The sequence below is a fragment of the Eucyclogobius newberryi genome, unplaced genomic scaffold (assembly GCF_026437365.1).
Source record: "Eucyclogobius newberryi isolate DKJ021-1_F unplaced genomic scaffold, fEucNew1.0.hap1 SCAF_1, whole genome shotgun sequence".
In the NCBI taxonomy this organism is placed as follows: Eukaryota; Metazoa; Chordata; class Actinopteri; order Gobiiformes; family Gobiidae; genus Eucyclogobius; species Eucyclogobius newberryi.
This window is the reverse complement of record NW_027315723.1, coordinates 49246719-49271365: the sequence shown is the minus strand read 5'-3', so window position 1 is coordinate 49271365 and position 24647 is coordinate 49246719. Positions and strand designations below refer to the sequence as shown.

Here is a 24647-nt window from a genome sequence, read left to right as displayed (position 1 = left end):
CGACCGTGACTCGTGCAGAACTCTTCACACCGTTACTGCAGCTGAAGGCACAGCCCCGCCCACAGCCTCGCCCATTGGTCCGGTACGCAACGTAAATGTTAAAAAGAGCGTAATGTGATTGTGATGTAATACACTGGGAGGAAATACTGGACAAAAGTGACTTGGGCCTCGAAACCCCCGCCATGGACGCAGGGGATGGATACGAGTGAGGGCGGGGCAATCATCACAACGGGGAAAAAGACCTCAACTTAAAAACAGACACATTTAAAAAGCAACGGACAAAATGGGACAATTCTCAGATCTTAATATGCTCTGATTCCTCTGTTGTTTCAGATGCCACACCCTTATTTTCGACTTTTATTGTGCTTCGTGTTCTGCCTGCTCCAGCTTCTTCTTTGTGTGTTTTTTTGTTGTTGTGTCACTTTTTTTTACTTTTTTTGTTCCTAAAATAAGTAAAAAAAGACAAAAAACACTCATAGCAACTGGGATTAACCACAAAAGATGAAAAATGAAGGTATAGTTTTTCATCCTTTGTGAGAATGACACAGTTATGCAAAAATGTTGCTTATTTTTGGTCATAAAAGTGTAAAAACATTTGCTTTTGGATCTGACGTGGCTTAATCACTGCAAACCTGACTTCATTTTGCCTCCAGTCGCCTCATTTCAGACTTTTGAACGTCACGACGAGCGCGTCAGAGCGTCTGCGACTAACTGGTGTCTACGCTTGACTTTGATTGGTTTAATCCACCTGTCATTCACGATGGCCGGTGACCAATAGCAGGAGTGGCTGGTGAAAGGCATAACTTGATGATCCCGCCCACTATGACCCACTATGCTCTGCTCGTGTGCGGCCGCAACACATTTGAAGTAACATTATACTTGTACTTTACCTGTACTTTCCCACGTACCTGTGCTAACTACTCGAGTAAAAGTTGCCCGTACTTGGCCAGACTGTCGGCGGCGCGAGGAGGAGACAGAACTTTTCCGCCTTTGAAGTTGGAGCCACACATTTTGCATGATTATCGCTGTTCACTTTTTGATCCGCCGCCAGCAGCAGGAAAACAACAGCAGCCCGGGATTAGCCCGCCCACCGCACGCCCACAGCCCGCTAAGTCCCAGACGCAATTATATATATATTTAAAAAAGAAACCTCTGCAACTTAGGGCCGCTGCTGGAGTGTGTGCCCACCCAGACCGCCCACGCCTTCACGGCAGCGCTGCAATCAGGAGTGCCGAGCAGCAGGAGGCGCGGGGCCCAACGGAGGTTCAGGAGGAGTGGAGATAGAAGTGAGGACACAAACAAACAAGAATAGCGCGAGGAGGGGAGTGGGCGACGGGCGCAGGAATAATCTCAAATGTGTGAGAGTGGCCGGGGTCAAGGGAGGTGGAAGGAACCGAGAACCCTGTCGCTGTGAGGCCAGAGGGCTAACTACTGAGCCACCGTGAAATGATTTAAGTGGATTTACCGCATGTACATGAGGGTGAGACGCTGCAGGTGAGAAGGAAAGAATCTGACAATCTGAAAGTTCTGATGAACATAAATGTTTTCATGTGAGGCAAATCTGAAAAGGAGAAGATATTTCAGTTTATTTAGTATTTGAATGAACCAGATCTGACTTTGGTCTAAACCAGGGGGGCAATTATTTTCCTCCCAGGGCCATATTGGCATCCAGGCCAGTAGTGGAGGGCCGGCCCGCCCTAACCCTAACCCATTGGTGTGAAAAAAAAAAAAAAGCCAAAAAATTAAATATCAAATCAAATATCACTTTTCTGTCAAATATAGGCTATTGAATCTATTATTTAATTCATTTCACGTCATATTTATTAAGGACACAAGTGCAGACAGATGCCTGAAGGAAAAAAAGGGAAAAAAGGATTTTTTTTTTTTTTTTTTTTTTTAATATTACTTGGACAAGCTTGGCGTGCCGGATTGAAAGGCCCTGCGGGCCGGATGTGGCCCGCGGGCCGTAGTTTGCCCACCCCTGGTCTAAACCATAGGTGTCAAACTCTTGCCCGCCAGAGGCTCTGCCCCTCCCTCACAGGGCTCTGCTGCACTGCTGTGTGAGCTGCCCCTCCCCCACGGGGCTCTGCTGCACTGCTGTGTGAGCTGCCCCTCCCCCACGGGGCTCTGCTGCACTGCTGTGTGAGCTGCCCCTCCCCCACGGGGCTCTGCTGCACTGCTGTGTGAGCTGCCCCTCCCTCACAGGGCTCTGCTGCACTGCTGTGTGAGCTGCCCCTCCCTCACAGGGCTCTGCTGCACTGCTGTGTGAGCTGCCCCTCCCTCACAGGGCTCTGCTGCACTGCTGTGTGAGCTGCCCCTCCCCCACGGGGCTCTGCTGCACTGCTGTGTGAGCTGCCCCTCCCTCACAGGGCTCTGCTGCACTGCTGTGTGAGCTGCCCCTCCCTCACAGGGCTCTGCTGCACTGCTGTGTGAGCTGCCCCTCCCCCACAGGGCTCTGCTGCACTGCTGTGTGAGCTGCCCCTCCCCCACAGGGCTCTGCTGCACTGCTGTGTGAGCTGTGAGGGAGAAGTGCACTTTAAGCACTTTTGAGCAGAAGTTTAGTGGTGAGTCAGTTCAGGTGAACAGAGAACTACACAGACGTGGAAATGTTAGTTAGTACATTTAAAAGTTTTTTTTAGACCTTGAGAAGTTTATTTTGTTATAAAGTCAAATGTTTATCTCTGTAGATCAACTCTGAAGTTGTGATGACATAAACTGAAGCTCAGTGTTGGTGAAATTACACTTGTTTTTCTAAATACATTTCAGTTTATGAGAACAAACGTTTTGTAATTTCTTTTTAATAGATCCAGTAATTGCTTCAAAACAGCGTAGGCTATATAAAGCTATTTATTTCTTATATTTTTAATAGTTTTATGTTTTACGTTATGACACCTCTGGTCTGAAAATTCAAATCTCGCCTCATTTGTTGGAGTTAAAACTTTAATAAATAAGGTTTAGAATTAGATATCGACAAATCCTTTCAAAGTCTGTCGTGTGCAGAGGATTCTTTTTGTCTTTGCGTCTCCATGGGGATATGGCATGTCCGGTTGAATCCCATTGGCCTGCACGAGGCTGCTGTGCTCTCATTGGACACTTTATCTATGGCCTTATGTTGAATAAATGAAATAATAAAACATATTCACGTTTGCTCCTGAGAACATAAAGATTTGAGTGTGATTTCTTCTTAGGCCGGAGGTGCAGCACAGCAGAGCGGCCACTGCTCAGAGGGGGCGGGGACAGAGGGGGCGGGGACAGAGGGGGCGGGGACAGAAGGGGCGGGGACAGAGGGGGCGGGGACAGAAGGGGCGGGGACAGAAGGGGCGTGTCTTATAGAGATACTTGAATAGAGCCTAAAGAACATGACGTCACGGGCAGAACTCAAACATGATCATTACAACTGTGCACGCCTCTGTTATTCCCTCTGCGGCCAACAGGTGGAGCTCTAACTCAAGTCCTAAAGACAAGACGAATATCACATCACGTGTCTTTAATACTTCTACTTTGTGTACTGCAGTTTTCCTGTCTCTGTTGTGGCTGCAGAGGTCAGAGGTCACTCTCTTTCACTTAATTATTCCATTACATCCACTTCTAATAACTATTCATGAGTCTTATGCAATTACGAGATCAAAGTTCAGTGAGAGACAAAACAAACGTTCGCTTTTTTACCTGGCAAACTGTAAATGTGGAATTATGTGACGCGTCGGGCCGCCCACCAGCCACAGGTTACCTGGTTCAAGCCTCGCACTGTTCCACACGTCCACAGAGTCTAAACTGCAGACAAGAGACATCTGAGGCGTGCGGCGTCTGCAGGCCAAAGTGGGGCGTGTCATGGGCGTGTCCATGGAGGTTTAGCAGCTAGCGTCAGCATGTCGTTAGCGTGCGGCTAATGCTACTGCAGATCGAAAGAACCACAATGAACATGGGGCTCCAAGAGAAATGTGACTCTGATCGATCCGGACACATCCAGGGCCGGAGTGTGACGTTTAAAACACTGAGAAACAGAAACAGTTCCTGGTCCCTGGTCCCTGGTCCCTGGTCCCTGGTCCCTGGTCCCTGGTCCCTGGTCCCTGGTTCCTGGTCCCTGGAGTCAGAGCGTTTGCATTAGCTTGAAACGAGTTTTCTGCTTTTCAGACTCTTTCCTCTGTGAACATGTCCGTCCCTCGCTCAGTGTGTGTTCGGGGGCCCTTGGCTGCTGTGTGCGTCCCCCTGTGAGATGTGAAGTGTGGGGCCCCTGTGAGATGTGAAGTGTGGGGCCCCTGTGAGATGTGAAGTGTGGGGCCCCTGTGAGATGTGAAGTGTGGGGGTGGGTGCTGGCTCAGGGTGGGGCCTCTCCTCCCACGCGGCCCCGGGTGTGGGCGTCGTGTATGGAGCCTCTGTGCTGCTGCTGCTGTGGGCAATGGCAAAGGACTCTGTATTCTGGTGGCTGGTATACTACTACTACTACTACCACTACTACTACTACTACTACTACTACTACTACTACTACTACTACTACTACTACTACTACTACTACTACCACTACTACTACTACTACTACTACTACTACTACTACTACTACTACTACTACTACTACTACCACTACTACTACTACTACTACTACTACTACTACCACTACTACTACTACTACTACTACTACTACTACTACTACTACTACTACTACTACTACTACTACTACTACTACCACTACTACTACTACTACTACTACTACTACTACTACTACTACTACTACTACTACTACTACTACTACTACTACTACTACTACTACTACTACCACTACTACTACTACTACTACTACTACTACTACTACCACTACTACTACTACTACTACCACTACTACTACTACTACTACTACTACTACTACTACTACTACTACTACTACCACTACTACTACTACTACTACCACTACTACTACTACTACTACTACTACTACTACTACTACCACTACTACTACTACTACTACTACTACTACTACTACTACTACTACTACTACTACCACTACTACTACTACTACTACTACTACTACTACTACTACTACTACCACTACTACTACTACTACTACCACTACTACTACTACTACTACTACTACTACTACTACTACTACTACTACTACTACTACTACCACTACTACTACTACTATTACTTACAATGCAGTGGTGGAAAGTAACAAAGTAAAAGTACTGTACTCCAGTACAATGTCTAGGCATCTGTATTTTACGTTTACTTCATGGTGAACAGGTATTTGTACTTTCTACTCCATTACATTTGTTAAAAGGACTAAAAAGTACTTTCTGTGCGGTTTGAGTGGTTATTTTAGCATGTTTAAAGTGACGTTCTGCCAAAAGGTTTTGAGTTCAAGTCCTGGCTCTGAGCAAACTAAAATATATTTAAAAAGAGTCTTTTTAAGCATGTACTTTAATACTTTTACTCAAGTAGAATTGTGATATTTTGACTTGAGGTAATCTTGTTTCTGTTCTGATGTGACACTTTCAGTAAAACAAAAGGACCACGATTATATTTAAGACAAACATTTGGCTTGTTTTTCCTGGTTTGACGAGTCTAAATATGACACAGAGATAAACTGTTACTTAGCAACAGATGATAAACAAGTCATTTCAATTCAATTCATTTTTGTAACACCCAAAATCACCAGGGCCACAATTAACGGATGTCTGTGGGGACGAGGGACGAGCTCCTCCTTCTGTCCTTAGCTCCTCCTTCTGTCCTTAGCTCCTCCTTCTGTCCTTAGCTCCTCCTTCTGTCCTTAGCTCCTCCTTCTGTCCTTAGCTCCTCCTTCTGTCCTTAGCTCCTCCTTCTCGGTCAGGAAAAACTACAAAAAACCTCCTTGGGACAAAGTATAAACCTGGAGGAGTTCCACATGAAGGATCTGACTCTCACAGACGAGAAAGAGACAGAGGAGCTGGAGCCACTCAGGAGGAGAACCAGTTCTTCAGGAGGAGAACCAGTTCTTCAGGAGGAGAACCAGTTCTTCAGGAGGAGAACCAGTTCTTCAGGAGGAGAAGCAGTTCTTCAGGAGGAGAAGCAGTTCTTCAGGAGGAGAAGCAGTTCTTCAGGAGGAGAAGCAGTTCTTCAGGAGGAGAAGCAGTTCTTCAGGAGGAGAACCAGTTCTTCAGGAGGAGAACCAGTTCTTCAGGCAGATGAAGAACCGTCCATGAAAATAAATCACACAATACTTTATTTTGTTAAATGATTGTTTAAATTAAAAGTGATGTGCACATTTTGGATGGAATGGCGCTTTTTGATGACATCACAGGGGGATTCTGTCATTTTCAACTTTTATTTGTCCATTTTTCTTCATAAACTAAAACTTGCCACAGTCACAAACACATCATCATCAGAAGAACCCGACAGTTATGTTCACAGCACTTTAAGTAACAAAACAGTTCTTACGCCACAATAAGAGTAAAACGATCTGGTCCTGACTGAAAACAGAGGATTATGAACTGTATTGGACTAATATACCACAACTATTATAATCCTGCCACATCTGCTGTTCCGTCTGCATCAGAATCTAATAAATACTGTTGGTCACATCACACTGCGTTTGGATTTATTCTTCTGGAACATATTGGAGCGTTTCCCTCATTTTCTCTCCGGATAATGAGCGTCTCGTGCTAAATGTGATTATGAAAAGAGAATGGAGCTGCGCAGACGTATAATGTGCTTAAGATGTTTTAACAGACACTGGCAGACGGAGGAGACGGAGGAGACGGAGGAGGCCCCCGGGAACGCACCCACCTCCACCTCCACCTCCACCTCCACCACCACTGTCTCCATGGGAATATAGACAAATGGGGTACAAATATTTGGGGATTATACTTCTTTTATTTGAACTCGATCTCATTCCTCTGTGTAAAGTGTGAGGTTTGTCAAACTACAAGATTCATTTGTCATTAACTCTATATTTGTGTTTTACTGCAAGAGAAGACCAGAAATACCAACACCAGCCACAACGGGTCAAGTAACAACTATTTACTCATGTGGGATTTTGCATAAAAGTCCAGTTCATTTCCACCTGAACAAACATTAGCTCTATATGACTATAAACCTTCTGATGTCATACAAATATGTACGTCCTACTTGAGTAACATCATGTACAGAGTGATGTATTTACTCTCCTTTATGTTAAAAATACCAGTTTTATGCATAATTTGTGCATCAATTACACGTACATTGTTTTACTTTGACTTGAGTCATTTCTTGCACGGCTATTTTGCACTTCTACTCGAGTATTATTACTTTTGGCTGTTGAAAAAGTAAAACCCCCAAGTCTGATAAGTCATTCTGAACTCACATTTGTCATGCACATTTAATCGCTGTTTAAATGTCTGCACTTTGATCATAACAGCTTCATTATCGTATTCATATCCTAAAACTCTCATCAAAAACAAAATAACTGAGAATCAGACTTGTGCGGCAACGTGCTGTTATTTATTTGATATATTTTCCATTCGACATAAATAAGGCTCATAGTTTGAACCACCCACAGGCGCTGCAGTCCCGCTCACGACCAGCAGGGGGCGGGGCACGCGGCTGGAGCGACACTGCCATCTGCTGGACGAGAAACGCAACTGCGACTGTGACGCGAGACCGACCCAGAAACACACTTGAATTATACTAATACTCTAATAATACTGTGGAATGTGGTCAGAAAGACATAAAACATTTTGACAAACACATTCCACACATCGTTTCAATGTCCAAAAGGAAGAGGCAAAAAAGATATTAACACGTGGCTTATATTTACATTTATATGGAACATTATGTCACATGTTATTGATTGTTATTGATACCCAGAACCACCAAAACATTTTAAATAAAAACTTACAATCTCAAAGTGGGCGTACATCTTTTAGCATCAAAATAAAAAAAAATAGTTCACAGCATTTATTATATATTTTTTTACAATGAGCTCTTTTTACCGTTCACGCTCTCGTTCATTTACTACAGAGGCACTTTTTCTGATTCATGTTATGTCACGGCAGTAATGATATAGTATTAGCTCGATATTGTACCATAGTTTTATATTCACACGCCGTGGGCAGGTGAAACGTTCAGATGTTATAAGTGTTAAGCTTTAATGGTCAGTGTAGTGTCCGGCGCGCCCGCGGCAACACCACACATGAAGTCCAGGGGCTGTGAGTGTGATCACTTTAGTCCAGAATATTCAGTAAGAGTTCAGTTTTCATTCTCAAAGTCGGTGCACATCTGGAACAGAGACAAACAACAGGATATGAAGACACAACACAAGCTCCTCAACATTATATAACACACTTTTATTTAAGTTCAATAACATTAGTATTTAAGCACTTTCCTGATTAGTCTGTCAAACCTGGGACTTCTATAAACCTAATGCACAGTATTCAAGGCAAGCAGTGTCTTTTAGTGCCTCTACAGGCCGCTGAGCAGTACTGCAGCTCCTCAGTCTGTTCAGAGGCCCGTTCATGCCACGCCCTCTAACATGAGCTTTTAGAACCAGAGCGGAGAGAAGCTCTAACTGAGCATGTGCAGAGGAGAAGAGAAGCCCTAACTGAGCATGTGCAGAGGAGAAGAGAAGCTCTAACTGAGCATGTGCAGAGGAGAAGAGAAGCTCTAACTGAGCATGTGCAGAGGAGAAGAGAAGCTCTAACTGAGCATGTGCAGAGGAGAAGAGAAGCTCTAACTGAGCATGTGCAGAGGAGAAGAGAAGCTCTAACTGAGCATGTGCAGAGGAGAAGAGAAGCCCTAACTGAGCATGTGCAGAGGAGAAGAGAAGCTCTAACTGAGCATGTGCAGAGGAGAAGAGAAGCCCTAACTGAGCATGTGCAGAGGAGAAGAGAAGCTCTAACTGAGCATGTGCAGAGGAGACTGTTTGTAGCTCAGGCTCTTCATGTTTATAATGATCAGACGTTAGTATAAATACATATATAAATGGGGAGTGGCATGCGCGCGGGGGAGTGGCATGCGCGCGGGGGAGGAGTGGCATGCGCGCAGGGGAGTGGCATGGGTACGGGGGAGTGGCATGCGCGCGGGGGAGGAGTGGCATGCGCGCAGGGGAGTGGCATGGGTACGGGGGAGTGGCATGCGCGCGGGGGAGTGGCATGCGCGGGGAGTGGCATGCGCGCGGGGGAGTGGCATGCGCGCAGGGGAGTGGCATGGGTACGGGGGAGTGGCATGCGCGCGGGGGAGTGGCATGCGCGCGGGGGAGTGGCATGCGCACGGGGGAGTGGCATGGGTACGGGGGAGTGGCATGCGCGCGGGGGAGTGGCATGCGCGGGGAGTGGCATGCGCGCGGGGGAGTGGCATGCGCGCAGGGGAGTGGCATGGGTACGGGGGAGTGGCATGCGCGCGGGGGAGGAGTGGCATGCGCGCAGGGGAGTGGCATGGGTACGGGGGAGTGGCATGCGCGCGGGGGAGTGGCATGCGCGGGGAGTGGCATGCGCGCGGGGGAGTGGCATGCGCGCAGGGGAGTGGCATGGGTACGGGGGAGTGGCATGCGCGCGGGGGAGTGGCATGCGCGCGGGGGAGTGGCATGCGCGCGGGGGAGTGGCATGCGCGCGGGGGAGTGGCATGCGCACGGGGGAGTGGCATGCGCACGGGGGAGTGGCATGCGCGCGGGGGAGTGGCATGCGCGCGGGGGAGTGGCATGCGCGCGGGGGAGTGGCATGCGCGCGGGGGAGTGGCATGCGCACGGGGGAGTGGCATGCGCACGGGGGAGTGGCATGCGCACGGGGGAGTGGCATGCGCACGGGGGAGTGGCATGTGCACGGGGGAGTGGCATGCGCACAGTCCATTGCGCCTTTAGTCACATGCAGGAGGGGGATTCATGCAAACTCTCCTGTTCTACCTCAGCGTCAAACTGGGCGTATCCCAGCAGGTTGTTGGTCTGGAAGCACAGCACATGGACAAAAGCACAAGAGCAAAGGTTCAGGAAAGACATTCAACACTTTAGGGCCATATTTTGCCCCCAGAGTTCACGTTAACGGGGGCCTTTTCCAGGGGGCGGGGCCAGGTCACCTCTCTGACTAAAACACTGGCGTGAAGAAGCTGGAGTGGGATGGTGCCAGTCCATATATGGTGATAGTGTTTGGACCGATGACTGTGGCATTCAAAAGCGCCCCCTGTGGGTGAAGTTAGTAATGACCTCAAATACAGGCAAAGGAAGAAGAAAGAAGTGCTTGATTTTTCCATTTTTAAATTTGTTCTCCATTCATCCATCTTCTCTCTCTTCTCCGGGGCCGGGTCGCGGGGGCCGCAGTCTAAGCAGGGACTCCCAGACTTCCTTCTCCCCAAACACTTCTTACAAGTCCCCCGGGGGGCTCCTGAGAGTTTACAGGCAGAGATGTGCGTCACCGTGTGGCACTTGCATCGCCACCAGCTCAGTCTCAGTTTCCACGGTGATCGGAGCGTATGACCTCGAGATGATGCCAATTTAACCGGAATAAACCAAGACCAGGTCCAGGACTCAAGGACTGCATGAGTCGCGTGCAGCACCGTTACACAGCTGGACACCTGCGTGCTCGGTGGGACGCTGCGTGGTCCGGAGGGCGTGAGGTCAGAGCACACTGTGGTCAGCGTCTGACCGTACGTGCGGATCTCGTGACGCGCGGATCTCTGTGCCAGTTTTACTCCGACTGGGACAAGGATTCTGGGTGAATGTGATGACGACGGTGGAGATTTATCCAGTTTACCAAACAGAGGTTCCTCTCTGAGCTGAGCACCTGAAAGTGTGCATGGTCCAGTCTGGTCCAGTCTGGTCCAGTCTGGTCCAGTCTGGTCCAGTCTGGTCCAGGCCGCGCAGTGACAGGGGTCAGACACCGGGAGGAGGAGGTGTCCTTAGAGCTTTAAGAGCTGAGTGGCGCTGCGATTGTATTCATGATTCTATAATTTATCATTTGTGTTGTTCCATTATGACTATGATCCATGTGGGGCAGGAACACACTCATTTTTAAGTTTATTTGTTAAGCTTCTGGCCAGTCCCAGAATGCACCAGGCCACGCCCTCAATTTGCTCCACTCCACCTAATGTTTTGGCATCATCAAAATGTAAAATACGACTCAGAATGTTAAAGCGTCAACAGAATATGTATAAACCATATGACGTAGACTAAAACAGCTGCAGGACAGGATGATCATGAGCATAAACCCGCCGTGTGAGCAGCAGCAAGAGGTCCAATCTGGCCCTCAATCTGTCGCATGTCATTCCCCACTCTCATTCCCATGTCACACTACACTGTCCTGTCGAGTAAAGCTTATGGGCCAAAAAATGACTTCAAAAAGAAAGCAGATGTTTGTCTTGGTTTATATTTAACACAGAGAAGCAACAATACAGTTTTGTCACGATTCCACACGTGTCTGGAAACATGGGGCGCGATATCGATATCGCCTTCCATACGTTCTGACATAAATACTAAATGAAAACGTTCCATGGTATTTGTGGTACTTAGAAAAATCTACTAAACGCTGATGACAATGACTTGAAACATAAGATTTCAATAACTCGTGTAAACGTGTCTGAACCTGTGGAACACTTTATAACACACTTATTATGAGATCTTTCCATGTCGTGTACTTCATGATTTATTATGACTTTTCCTCCCGACTCGCTCATGTCGGTGTGTGTCTCCTGCTCTAAACACAACTCCTCTTTTGTTTCACATAATTCAATATTATATTATATTACAAATGTAAAACCTTTAAGATCAGGTCTGAAAAGAAGATCACAAAACGCCTTTATTTAATGACATATAAAGAGTTTTAGAAGTTTGAATTGAATGGTCACACTCTTTGATTTGATATTATATTGAATATTGTTGAGTCCCTCATGTACAACAGCCTCAGGAAAGCATGAGGTCCATTTCAAAGGCTGGATAATGATAAGACACAGATAGAGCTGACTCAGAACTTTCTCCTCTGTTGTGTGGACTCACCAGGGCGTCGATGTCCCTGTGGCCCACCACCTGCTCCAGGGCCTTGTAGTCGTCGGGGGACATGGGCATCATGTTGTCCTGCATTCTGGACGGATGTCTGCGCAGACACAGTCATTTGGACCTCACAGAAAGCATTTAAAAAAAGCCTCTGGGACATAACTTACACTTCTGACACAGAGATGAGCTCTGTCTTCATGTAGCCGCTCCTCACATGGTTCTCCACATCCATTGGCTCTTGAGCTGTAAAAATAATACTTCATGTTAGTAACACGTGGGCGTCATCCCTCATTTGTCCAGGAGTGTTCCTGCACCAGAGGCTTTCTCAGGACTGAAGACACTGGAGTTCAGGACCACAGAGCGCCGTGCATCTTCATCTCTGTGCCTCAAACCCCTCTTGAATTTGGTGAGGTGAAGCCTCTAAGCAGGAGAAGAGACGGTATAAAAGAGGAGGCAACTGCTGTTGTAATTTTGAGCGATACAAAAGGAGTTAAGAGGAGGAGTTAAGGAGGCTCTTTGTTAAAACAGAGAATCCCTCTTTGAACAGAAGGTTTAAGATTCAGTTTACCCGTAATATACATCAGCCCTGGACATCAGTGATTAGGAGCAGCAGCAGCTAACAACAGGATGTTGACAGCCCATTACAGGGCTGTTGGGTTAACAAAGAAGATGAGATTCAAGCAAAACTGTAAACAGACAATCTATTATCAGGAGCTTCCACCTGGTGGGCGGAGCTTATATAAACATCAAAAGTTCTCATCAAAGAATGACTGTTGGATGAGTTTGTCTAAAACTGTGACGATACAACTTAATATTAGTGTAAAAAAGTCTATTCCTCCTGTGCAAGATATCAACTATCGCCTAATTCATTGTCCTAATATTGTCCTGATATTGTCCTGATATTGTCCTAATATTGTCCTGATATTGTCCTGATATTGTCCTGATATTGTCCAGATATTGTCCTGATATTGTCCTAATATTGTCCTGATATTGTCCTGATATTGTCCTAATATTGTCCAGATATTGTCCTGATATTGTCCAGATATTGTCCTGATATTGTCCTAATATTGTCCTAATATTGTCCTAATATTGTCCTGATATTGTCCTGATATTGTCCAGATATTGTCCTAATATTGTCCTGATATTGTCCTGATATTGTCCTAATATTGTCCAGATATTGTCCTGATATTGTCCAGATATTGTCCTGATATTGTCCAGATATTGTCCTGATATTGTCCTAATATTGTCCAGATATTGTCCTGATATTGTCCTGATATTGTCCAGATATTGTCCTAATATTGTCCTGATATTGTCCTGATATTGTCCTAATATTGTCCAGATATTGTCCTGATATTGTCCAGATATTGTCCTGATATTGTCCAGATATTGTCCTGATATTGTCCTGATATTGTCCTGATATTGTCCTGATATTGTCCAGATATTGTCCTAATATTGTCCTGATATTGTCCTGATATTGTCCTAATATTGTCCAGATATTGTCCTGATATTGTCCAGATATTGTCCTGATATTGTCCAGATATTGTCCTGATATTGTCCTGATATTGTCCTGATATTGTCCAGATATTGTCCTGATATTGTCCTAATATTGTCCTGATATTGTCCTGATATTGTCCTAATATTGTCCAGATATTGTCCTGATATTGTCCAGATATTGTCCTGATATTGTCCTAATATTGTCCTAATATTGTCCTAATATTGTCCTGATATTGTCCTGATATTGTCCAGATATTGTCCTAATATTGTCCTGATATTGTCCTGATATTGTCCTAATATTGTCCAGATATTGTCCTGATATTGTCCAGATATTGTCCTGATATTGTCCAGATATTGTCCTGATATTGTCCTAATATTGTCCTGATATTGTCCTGATATTGTCCTAATATTGTCCAGATATTGTCCTGATATTGTCCTGATATTGTCCAGATATTGTCCTGATATTGTCCTAATATTGTCCTAATATTGTCCAGATATTGTCCTGATATTGTCCTGATATTGTCCAGATATTGTCCTAATATTGTCCTGATATTGTCCTGATATTGTCCTAATATTGTCCAGATATTGTCCTGATATTGTCCAGATATTGTCCTGATATTGTCCAGATATTGTCCTGATATTGTCCTGATATTGTCCTGATATTGTCCAGATATTGTCCTGATATTGTCCTAATATTGTCCTGATATTGTCCTGATATTGTCCTAATATTGTCCAGATATTGTCCTGATATTGTCCTGATATTGTCCAGATATTGTCCTGATATTGTCCTAATATTGTCCTAATATTGTCCTAATATTGTCCTGATATTGTCCCAATAGGTGTCGTTTACGTGACAAAGTGTGTATAGTTTAAACTGAGCTGAAAGCACGGATCATGTTTCCTTCAGCCGGATGAAGACAGAAAGTAAAATAATGACCTTTAGTCTTTCGATCGTATTTGAACTAAACATCAGGTCCACAGCTAATGACATTTAAACTCTGCTGCTTTTGTTAAGCCCATTTTGTAAAACATCCCATTTCCAATCAAAGATAGCACATTGCACAGCTGTATAAAGCTTCCTGCTCGTCGCTATGGAGATGGTAGAGCTTCACTTGGAATGTTCCGAAGTAGCATTAAATGTTCTCTCTCTTGCATTTATTGCTCAAATAAATCCTAAATAAATCTGCTTTCTTACTGTGAGCAGGGTCACAGCTCCACTGATCTGACCTGTAACTAGGCCTGGTGGGGTCTCCATGGAGATATGTCCTGCTGTGGGACAAGTGGTCAGTTTTATGGAGCCAAGACGACCATTGGTCCTTCTCAGGTTGTAGAATGTGATGATGTCATTACATTGCACTTTGTCATGGAAAATCTAGAAGATAAATTCGCAAACGTTTAATCTGATCAGTTCTATTGGACATTTTCTATAACAATTCATAAAGATGGAGGGAAACTAAAATGAGTCCGGTACAAAGTGGAGATTTTTATAGTGAATCGATCTAGTCACTACTGAAAATCATCAGGTTAAACGTTTGTGAATTATTTTTTTAACATTTGTAAAGTACAGCGCTGCGACGAGTTGGCCACTGTCCAGGATGTGCCCCGCCTAAGGCTCAAAGTCACTGGGGTAGGCTCCAGTCACCTGTGACCCCGAAAGCGAACAAGCGGTAGAAAATGAATGAATGAATGAATGAAAAGTACAGCATAATCAAGAGGAAAACCTGGCTCTCTCTTCATTCTTTTCAGCGTCTGGGAGAGTGCGTACTATGTGTAGTATGTGTAGTATGTGTAGTATGTGTAGTATGTGTAGTATGTGTAGTTGTAGTACATGAGCTGTAGGGGACTCACTCTCGGCGGGCTTGGTGTAGTACTTCCCGAAGGCCTTTTCTTTGGGGATCCTGGGGTAGAGGAAGCGCAGCGGGTGCTCGGGGATGTTGTCCGGGGCCATCACCTTGTACGTGCGGATGATGTCCGGCAGAGTGACCGCTGACAGCTCCTTCTTCCCGTACGGCTCCACTGAGTGGTAAATAGGCTTTCCTGCAGGGGGCAGCAGCGCGGTCAGAGTGCGGTCAGTGAGGGACAGATATCCACTCACTCTCTAAAGTTTATTAGCAATTGAGAATCACCGACGGCAATTTTAGCAAAATATACGAGTTACGAGTCGCTAAAATACTCAAATCAGCATTCATTGCAGCCCCAGACCTCACACTAACACATTATACTTATATGTGACAATGTGTACTAAAGAGGAAGTACTATAACATGGCGTGTCCTGTGCACCGTGTACGTCGTGCTCGATCCAGGTGAAGGTGACCGCGCCCTCTCTGCTGCTCTCGCTGAAGCGCAGCAGGAACGTCCCTGGACACTGGTCACTGAGCAGGTGCTTCTCCCGCTCCTTACTGATGAAGCCCATGATGGCGCTGGAGACAAAAGCACAAAGGCTGTTTGAGGCCCACGGCGCCCCCTTCTGGCAGTGTGCGTGTAGAGTAGTGACTCACCCGTCGTTCCACAGCGGGAGGAGGTGGCGTTTGATCACGTCCAGGATTCCTTCGATCCACAGCCAGAACGGGAACGCCTTCTCAGCTGCACTTTGCTGCAAGAGGAAATATATGAATAATGCATATAATTTTTGTGCTCAAACTATAATCATTGTTTGTTGTAATATAATTTAGGAATGTTTGCTCAAAACTGTCAGCGATATGTTTTCTTATTCCTGTAAATGGAGTGATATGTGAGTCTGACCTTACAGAACTTTGTCCAGGGGATCAGTCCCTCCGGGTTGCGCTTGGCCTTGGCTCCTGTCGACATAGTTCTGTTAGAGTGTCATTCAGTCACAATACATGTACTTTCAGATTATAGAGTGTTCAGGTGTCCCTCTCTGACTGGGCCAAGGGTCAGTATTTCACACTGCATGTATTTAACCACAAAATCACCATGTTAATAACGACATATTTTAAAACATATTTCCAACAGGTCATAGATCGACTTGGTTAGATTGGGGACCATAGTTGCAAGTTTTACACCTTTATTGAACCAAATGTCCAAAAAGACTAATCCCCCCTCCCCCTCGCCTGTAGAGGCGCTGTGGTCAGAATCACCCAAAGAAAAGTCAGCAAAGCCACGAGGAAGATACATTGAGCCGTTTGGATTCATTCTTTGGCCTTGGAAAGCTCATGTTTCAGTATAAAGTGTTAGGATATCGTAGAAAAAGATTCAGGACGCTGTTTTTGAAAAAATGCCGAACTTTTAGGGAGACCCATAGTGGTAGGGCCCTAATCCAGCTGTGAGGGCTCAATGTTGGAGCCCGGACGATGTGTTTCACTTCAGGGGGAGACGAGAGGCTCGGTGTGAACAAAATGTGATAGAAATCTGTCCACACAGACTCTGAAACACCCTGAAAGTGGATGAATACAAGCCACTTTTCCACATGAAACCAGCTTAAGCGTGACTTTTGTGTTATTTCCTGGTTCCGCTCTCTGGTTCGTTTGAGGTCACAAATCAAACGCCGCATTCACAGTTAAAGGTGGTATGGACGATTTTTTTCAGCAAATTTTTTATCATATTTCCTCGTGGCGTGGATAAATCATTTGTCCTGCCACGTATCAATCATAAAACACACCTACCGCTCACCTGCAGCCGCGTCAGGCTCGTCCCCACGTTTCCGCGTGCCTAAGCGCATGGATCTATCATAATATAGTTCCCTCAGTGTACGGGGCAAAATGAAGACGGAGAAAGACAGTTCGAGCTGACGCAGAAGTGGACAGAAATCTATGGGAGACGAGAGATGCGATGCGCTCCGTTGCGCTAATCAGTCCGCACGGGGGAGTGCGCATGCGCACTTCCACCTGCGTTCTCAAATCGCCGAAAAATCGTCCATACCGCCTTTAACCAAACGAACCGGATTATCCAGGCAAACGAGTCCGGATCCGAATCAAAAGTGTAACAGCGTGATCCTGACCCAGTAGTTTGTCGGCCAGCATGTTGAGCTGCTCGTGGTTTAGCCCCCTTTTGGTGACGGAGGAGAACTGCCAGCTCAGGACCTCGGAGAGCGCCGACCACTTTGCAGCCGGAGGAGACAGGAAGAACTTCAGGTTCTACAGCACAAGAAATACAAGTGAGAGCAGAGCCAGGCATGGTCTCACTCAGCGCTAACCCATGTGTCGTGGAGAATCACGACGTGGCTCTCACTGGTGCTGGGATCGTACCTTTGGCTCGGTGCTGAGCATGTTGTACCACAGGATCGAGGCCCAGCCGCTGGGCAGCTGGCACACGTTTGAGATGACCACCACAGGCAGAGAACTGGCCTACGAGCACACAGGGACAATCTTTTCTTCCTACATCATATTGATAATAATCCCTCTGTTGTGTGGACAGTCACCTCCAGCTGGATGTCCAGACCGGTTTGGTTCAGCTGAAGCGCCGACTCGAAGTTCAAAGAATGGAGCTCCTCGGTCACGATCAGAGGAACCTAGAGCGAGCGGAGACGGTACAAATGGAAGTGACAGAAAAATTATAACAATTATAAAAGTATTTCATCTTACCTCGTTATGTTTGTTCCCTGCTATTTTTTGCTCCTTCAGTTGCTGCGCAGAGGAAAAGGTTTCAGATTTAGTGCCTCATTAAAAAACCTTCTTCTACTGCAGAGTCTCACCAAGTGTCTGAACTCTGCTGCCAGGCTGCCATTGGACTCCTCCATGTTCATCACTTTGGAATTTGTTCCCAAAATATTGAACTTACGGATTCTGAAATAAGATCAAAATGTATTGACAATAAAAAAAAATCTTTGGTATGTCATGATTTTCTTTTTTTTTAAACTAACCCTTTCTTATCAGTCACATCCCTAAAAAGAAAGAGATAAAACGATTAACATTTTAGCGATGCACTGATATTATTAGTATTATTGGTATTGTACTGCATAAAGTTAGTCTTACTTATCAAACAGAGCTTTGACTTTGAGTTGGTAGTTGAACTCTGGCAGTTTCACCAAGAATCTGCAAATAAGACAAATTCAATGACGATTATGATAGAAATGTGTCTCGCCACAGGCAGCCTGATAACAGTTTGAGCGTGTTGTCCTGACCTGAGCTTGACAGTGAACTGGACCCCCGTCTTGAGCACCAGGGGCCTCTGCGGGTGAGTGGGCATGCAGGGCTGCCTTTCCACCACCAGGGAGCTGCGCACAGGGACACGTAGGGGTTAGACACACACTCAGGGTGAAGGAGGAGCTGGGCGTGTGGTGTGGGTGTGGTGCGGGCGTGTGGTGTGGTGCGGGCGTGTGGTATGGGCATGTGGTGTGGGTGTGGGCGTGGTGCGGGCTTGTGGTGTGGGCGTGGTGTGGGTGTGGTGCGGGTGTGGTGTGGGCGTGGTGTGGGTGTGGTGTGGGCGTGTGGTGTGGTGCGGGCGTGTGGTGTGGTGCGGGCGTGTGGTATGGGCATGTGGTGTGGGTGTGGGCGTGGTGCGGGCTTGTGGTGTGGGCGTGGTGTGGGTGTGGTGCGGGTGTGGTGTGGGCGTGGTGTGGGCGTGTGGTATGGGCGTGTGGTGTGGGTGTGGTGCGGGCGTGGTGCGGGTGTGGTGCGGGCGTGGTGCGGGTGTGGTGCGGGCGTGTGGTGTGGTGCGGGCGTGTGGTATGGGCGTGTGGTGTGGGTGTGGTGTGGGCGTGGTGCGGGTGTGGTGCGGGCGTGTGGTGTGGTGCGGGCGTGTGGTATGGGCGTGTGGTGTGGGTGTGGTGTGGGCGTGGTGCGGGTGTGGTGCGGGCGTGTGGTATGGGCGTGTGGTGTGGGTGTGTGGTATGGGCGTGTGGTGTGGGTGTGGTGTGGGCGTGGTGCGGACGTGTGGTGTAGGTGTGGTGCGGGCTTGTGGTGTGGGTGTGGTGTGGTGTGGGCGTGGTGTGGGTGTGGTGTGGGCGTGGTGTGGGTGTGGTGTGGGCGTGGTGCGGACGTGTGGTGTAGGTGTGGTGCGGGCTTGTGGTGTGGGTGTGGTGTGGTGTGGGCGTGGTGTGGGTGTGGTGTGGGCGTGGTGCGGGTGTGGTACGGGCGTGGTGCGGGTGTGTGGTGTTGTACGGGCGTGGTGTGGGCGTGGGTGCGTGGTGCGGGCGTGGTGTGGTGTAGGCGTGGTGTGGGCGTGGTGTAGGCGTAATGCCGGCGTGGTGTGGGTGTGGTTTAGGCGTAATGCTGGCGTGGTGCGGGCGTGGTGTGGGCGTGGTGCGGGCGTGGTGCGGGCGTGGTGCGGGCGTGGTGCGTACTTGGAGAGCAGATTCTTGAGCAGTTCCATGGCCCGGGCCTCCAGGAAGGCCTTCTTCTGCGTGATGGGATCGCTGTCGTAGGTGAACATCTGCTCCAGCTGCTGCAGCTTCTTCACGTGCTGCCGGACCTGCTGCAGGCTCTCGGCCACCGCCGTGAACCTGGGGGCCGAGGGGGACGGACCGGTCAGCAACAAGGCTTGGATCTCCTCTACGCAGTTTGGTCCATGGCATTAGCCCTGAAATAAGGCCCTGCCACGAGTTGGCCACTGTCCAGGGTGTGCCCCGCCTAAGGCCCCAAGTCACTGGGATAGGCTCCAGTCACCCGCGACCCAGAACGGGAACAAGCGGTAGAAAATGGATGGATGGTGTCGTTATAATTGCTCATAATTTTAATTCTATTTTTTTATTTCATTTAATTTTATCTTTTTTTTCCCCCTCCATTCCTTATTAAGAAATGAGAGGTTTTGTCAATAAGAGTTTTGTTTATAAGAGTTCTTCTATTAAGAGTGTTTTTTTAAACTTCCTATAAGTTATCTGTCCTTTTCCTCTTTATTTACCTGCGTTGCAACAATGAAATTTCCACATGTGTGGACAATAAAGGAATATCTTATCTTATCTTAGGACCATAAGTATGACCACACAGATGTTACACGCAGCAGGCGCAGCAGGAACACCACCACAAACTTCTCCACGTGTTCCATTGGGATCTTTGAAAGTCGAATCCTGATTTACATACGTTTAAAAAATCTGTTTAAATTGGACTTGGCCTTCTTCCAAATCCAACAAACACGTTAAGAACTGAGCAGCATCACCAAACAGCATTACAACAAAGGGTTCTGAAAGGTTCCCCATGATGTGGTCCCCGTGCCGGGCTCACCAGTTCTGCAGTTGGTCCACGCAGGCGTTGGGCGGTCCTCCGATGCAGGCGATCTGCTGCCGCTGCTTCCACTCCGGCAGCTCGTCCGACACCAGGTCCGACACCAGACCCTGGATCAGGCTCAGGAGCTCCACCAGCTTCGCCACCGCGTCCTGGACACGCCACACCTTTGTCTCACTCAAGTGTCACGTGGGACGAGCCTCTTGGACCCTTCTCCACCTCCTCAGCCACTCCATCCTCCCATCTTCACCACCGTCTGTTGTGCCGTGTTTGCACTTTGGTGTCATTTAGAATTTATTGATGTAAAAACGTTCAAATTCTTTTTGAATTTTTTTTTTCTAGATTTCTGTCCAGTCGTGTCGTGTCCAGTCCAACACGTGTTGCTGTCCACTCATGGACACACATCAAGCACTCGTTTTACCTTCTGACAAAGAGACAAATCAAACTGGACGGCTAAAAGTAAAAGTGTTGAAAATGCCTTCGCGAGCTGCTCAAAATGGAGTCACAAGTTACAGAACGGACAAACCCATAAGCCCGCCCATATTTCGAGTTGACCACAGACAGATTCTGACCAGAGACAGATTCTGACCAGAGACAGATGCTGACCAGAGACAGATTCTGACCAGAGACAGATTCTGACCACAGACAGATTCTGACCGTAGACAGATGCTGACCACAGACAGATGCTGACCAGAGACAGATGCTGACCACAGACAGATGCTGACCAGAGACAGATTCTGACCAGAGACACATGCTGACCACAGACAGATGCTGACCACAGACAGATACTGACCACAGACAGATGCTGACCAGAGACAGATGCTGACCACAGACAGATGCTGACCAGAGACAGATTCTGACCAGAGACAGATGCTGACCACAGACAGATGCTGACCAGACAGATGCTGACCACAGACAGATGCTGACCACAGACAGATGCTAACCACAGACAGATACTGACCACAGACAGATGCTGACCACAGACAGATACTGACCACAGACAGATTCTGACCAGACAGATGCTGACCACAGACAGATGCTGACCACAGACAGATGCTGACCAGAGACAGATACTGACCAGAGACAGATGCTGACCATAGACAGATGCTGACCACAGACAGATGCTGACCACAGACAGATACTGACCACAGACAGATGCTGACCACAGACAGATGCTGACCACAGACAGATGCTGACCAGACAGATGCTGACCACAGACAGATGCTGACCAGACAGATGCTGACCACAGACAGATGCTGACCAGACAGATGCTGACCACAGACAGATGCTGACCTGGCGTTTGGCCTTGAGTTCCAGACACATTCGACTCAGTCTCATCTTCTCCAGCTCCAGCTCTTTCGCCGTCATTCCGTTTTTCTCATTTTCTATCAAAAACAAATCACAGTCGTTGGTTCATAATCTAAACGTTACATACATCATATTTATGTACGGCGTCTGTTTGCTGACCTGTGCTCTTAAACGTGTTCACTTTGAAGTCATACTCCTCCTGCTGGTCTTCTAGACTCTTAATATTCTGATCTGCTGACTTCAAAACAATACATTATGTGATAAGATACTTTTTAAATATTGCACGTAACTCCAAAAAAAAGGAGCAAAAGTATTTTTAAAAAACTATGACTTAAAATAATTCACATTTTCCCTGTACCCCATCCTAATTTAAATCAGCCTAAAAAAAGGTTGAACTAATCCCGTACTGCTATAGCGCACAAACACACACGCAGTTTTGTTTTCAATATTTTTGGAAGGGAAAACGCACAATTTTGCAAAAGGAAGTTAACAAAACGACTTCTGCTTTTAGGAACATTTTCACATTTTGTCAGAGGATCTGCCGCGTCCTACCTGAACTTTCTCCTTAATCTCTTTGACTTTGCTGTCCACCTTCTGCTTCTCCACCACCATGGCCGACACGGTGGTCCCGCCCTCCAGCTGCAGACACAAAAGTCTCATCACACACATGTCATGGAGCTGCTGGGCTGAGAGCCGCTCCCGCCTCACCTCTGCACGTTTAGCGATCTCCAGGATCTTCTGCTCCTCCTTCAGGTTCCGGGTGATGATCATGGCCATGTGGACCGCGTCTTCTTGAAAGCGGTCCTGCACAGGGCCTGTCACATTAGTACGCCACACCACACACAGCGTGGAAGCGTCTCCCGCCCGAGCGTTACCTGCAGGTTCCTCTTGATCTTGCGGATGTTGTGCTGGAGCAGGAAGTTGTTCTCCAGGGCGAAGCGGCTGTGCTGATCGTCCAGTTGGGACAGCAGCTCGTGGAAGCGCACCGTGGCCAGGGAGTCGTTGTACACCACTGCCTCCCTGACACGCACAATCAAACACAACCTGCCATTCTAATTATGTATATAAACTTCCAAATGTGTCTATATATTCACTTATTGTTTTGCTGTCATTTAGATTCTCACATTCAAATACACTTCAATTCAAACTTAATACATGCAATGTATACGTCCCACATATTCTCTTGTGTAGTATTGGGAAAAAAAGTATGAGAAAATATATGAAATATGTTGTCTATAATACAAATTATCAAAAAGCTGTCAAATGACAAAATAAAAAAGAAAAGCATTTAGTGCTATGTCTGCACTTTTGTGGTTCCTTTTAGTCCATTCACTTTGTTTTCATCAACAGGGACAATTTACTGCATTTGTGGTGAATTCTCGTTATGGGAAGAATCCTAAATATAATATATTTTTGCCAATATCACTCTACCCTATGATTATCTGGAATATATATAATGATATGTATATGATTATAGAAGTGGGTGAGTCCTGACCAGTCGATGCTCTCGATCCACTTGCTGAGATACTGCCTGATGTCCATGGGGAAGGAGTCGTCATAGAGCTGGTCGACCTGCTCCAGGTACTTACAGTCCAACATCTGCAGCTGGTACCACTGCGCCATCTACAGGGCAAACAAGGTTATGACAGTTATCCCCATGGTGTTCAAGGATATTATTAAAGGCTGTGGCTGCAGACGCGGCACGGTCAAATGGCCTTATGGCTAACCCTAACCCTAACCCTAACCCTAACCCTGACCCTGACCCTAACCCTGACCCTGACCCTGACCCTGACCCTAACCCTAACCCTAACCCGGACCCTAACCCTGACCCTAACCATAACCCGGCGCGGTCAAATAGCCCGGCAGTTTCAGGAGCCGCGACACAAAAAAGCCTATTAGTTTGGGCCGCGCACCGCGGCTCTGTAGACACTCCAGTCCCTTTATTAAATATAGATGATCTGCCTGGGACAAGACTGAGACACGTGAGGACAATATGAGTTCACATAGCTTGGACAAAAGGCTTAACAAAGGTGAGACGCTGTAGTTCCAAAAGCAGCGCTACAACAACAGCCACAATAATATAGAAAATAAACCAAAAACTGTGAGCAGAATTGCACTATTTATTTGTTATAAAAGTCTTGTCTTGTTCACATGGGCCAGTCTCCAGACAAAAGGGCCGTGTCTCGTCCCACCGCAGTCCAAACTATCAAGGAGAAAGTTGGAAGCAATAGATTTCAGCTTTACACAAATAAATACCTATTAGACAATGTTTTCCAAATGTGTAAGATGAGAAATACTTTCAGACATGTTCATTTCCCCAACATGAACTCAGCTCTCCAGTTTCCTGTCTCTACAGCATTCTTCTCATCTTTGTCTTTTAAATATTGAACTAAAGGTATTCAAATATCATCAAGTTTGTTTTATGATCATAACTTTAACCACAGGCTCTGGAAGAAAGAAACTCAAACCTAAAATCAGATTTGGGGGTCGAATCCAGATTAATCTCCTCCTTTTCATTTTATTTTGTCTTTGTTTTTGTCTTGGTTTTCTTCGTGTATTGATTATTTGAACATAAAGAAGATGCCATTTTACACAGAAATAATAGTTTTCCTCCAAAGTCTGAGCTCCAAGCCACATGCTTATGACAGAGGATTCAAGTTCAATTAAAAAGACCCAAGTTTATCTTTATTGATTAGAAATTACAGAATGTCACTCCCGATGACAATTTATGAAGATGAATTGCTCAGACTTTCCTAAAATCATAACTGATGAGCAGCGCGTTACTGTAACTCTAAAAGAGTCAG

The 24647-nt window shown here is 46.6% G+C and overlaps 1 protein-coding gene across 2 annotated transcripts; it reads right to left on the bottom strand.

The window, feature by feature from the left end:
- Positions 1-7859: 7859 nt before the first annotated feature.
- On the bottom strand, positions 7860-23475 carry stat1a (signal transducer and activator of transcription 1a). Of its 2 annotated transcripts, XM_072448074.1 has the most exons (24): positions 23339-23475; positions 22719-22863; positions 22552-22647; positions 22396-22482; positions 22003-22081; positions 21829-21920; positions 20536-20687; positions 19659-19817; positions 18498-18590; positions 18349-18408; positions 18237-18257; positions 18069-18159; positions 17959-18000; positions 17796-17885; positions 17623-17721; positions 17376-17511; positions 16160-16215; positions 15916-16010; positions 15698-15837; positions 15266-15454; positions 12091-12166; positions 11927-12023; positions 9845-9883; positions 7860-8226 (listed from the first exon to the last, which is right to left on the bottom strand). In XM_072448074.1, exons 1-24 carry the CDS (start codon positions 23464-23466, stop codon positions 8197-8199), a joined length of 2292 nt encoding a protein of 763 aa, XP_072304175.1. In that variant the 5' UTR covers positions 23467-23475; the 3' UTR covers positions 7860-8196. The 2 variants fall into 2 exon arrangements, with proteins under 2 accessions (XP_072304175.1, XP_072304187.1); XM_072448086.1 differs by lacking the exon at positions 9845-9883 and having other exon boundaries at positions 7862-8226.
- Positions 23476-24647: the final 1172 nt, after the last annotated feature.

Bases quoted from the DNA above. Each gene is read 5' to 3' on its own strand.
- stat1a (XM_072448074.1), bottom strand. From the start codon at position 23,466: ATGGCGCAGTGGTACCAGCTGCAGATGTTGGACTGTAAGTACCTGGAG. The intron at 15,838-15,915 runs GTGAGTCACTAC...TTTTGTCTCCAG, and splicing joins CTCCCGCTGTGGAACGACGG to CGCCATCATGGGCTTCATCA. The intron at 12,024-12,090 runs GTAAGTTATGTC...GTGTCTGCGCAG, and splicing joins CTCATCTCTGTGTCAGAAGT to ACATCCGTCCAGAATGCAGG.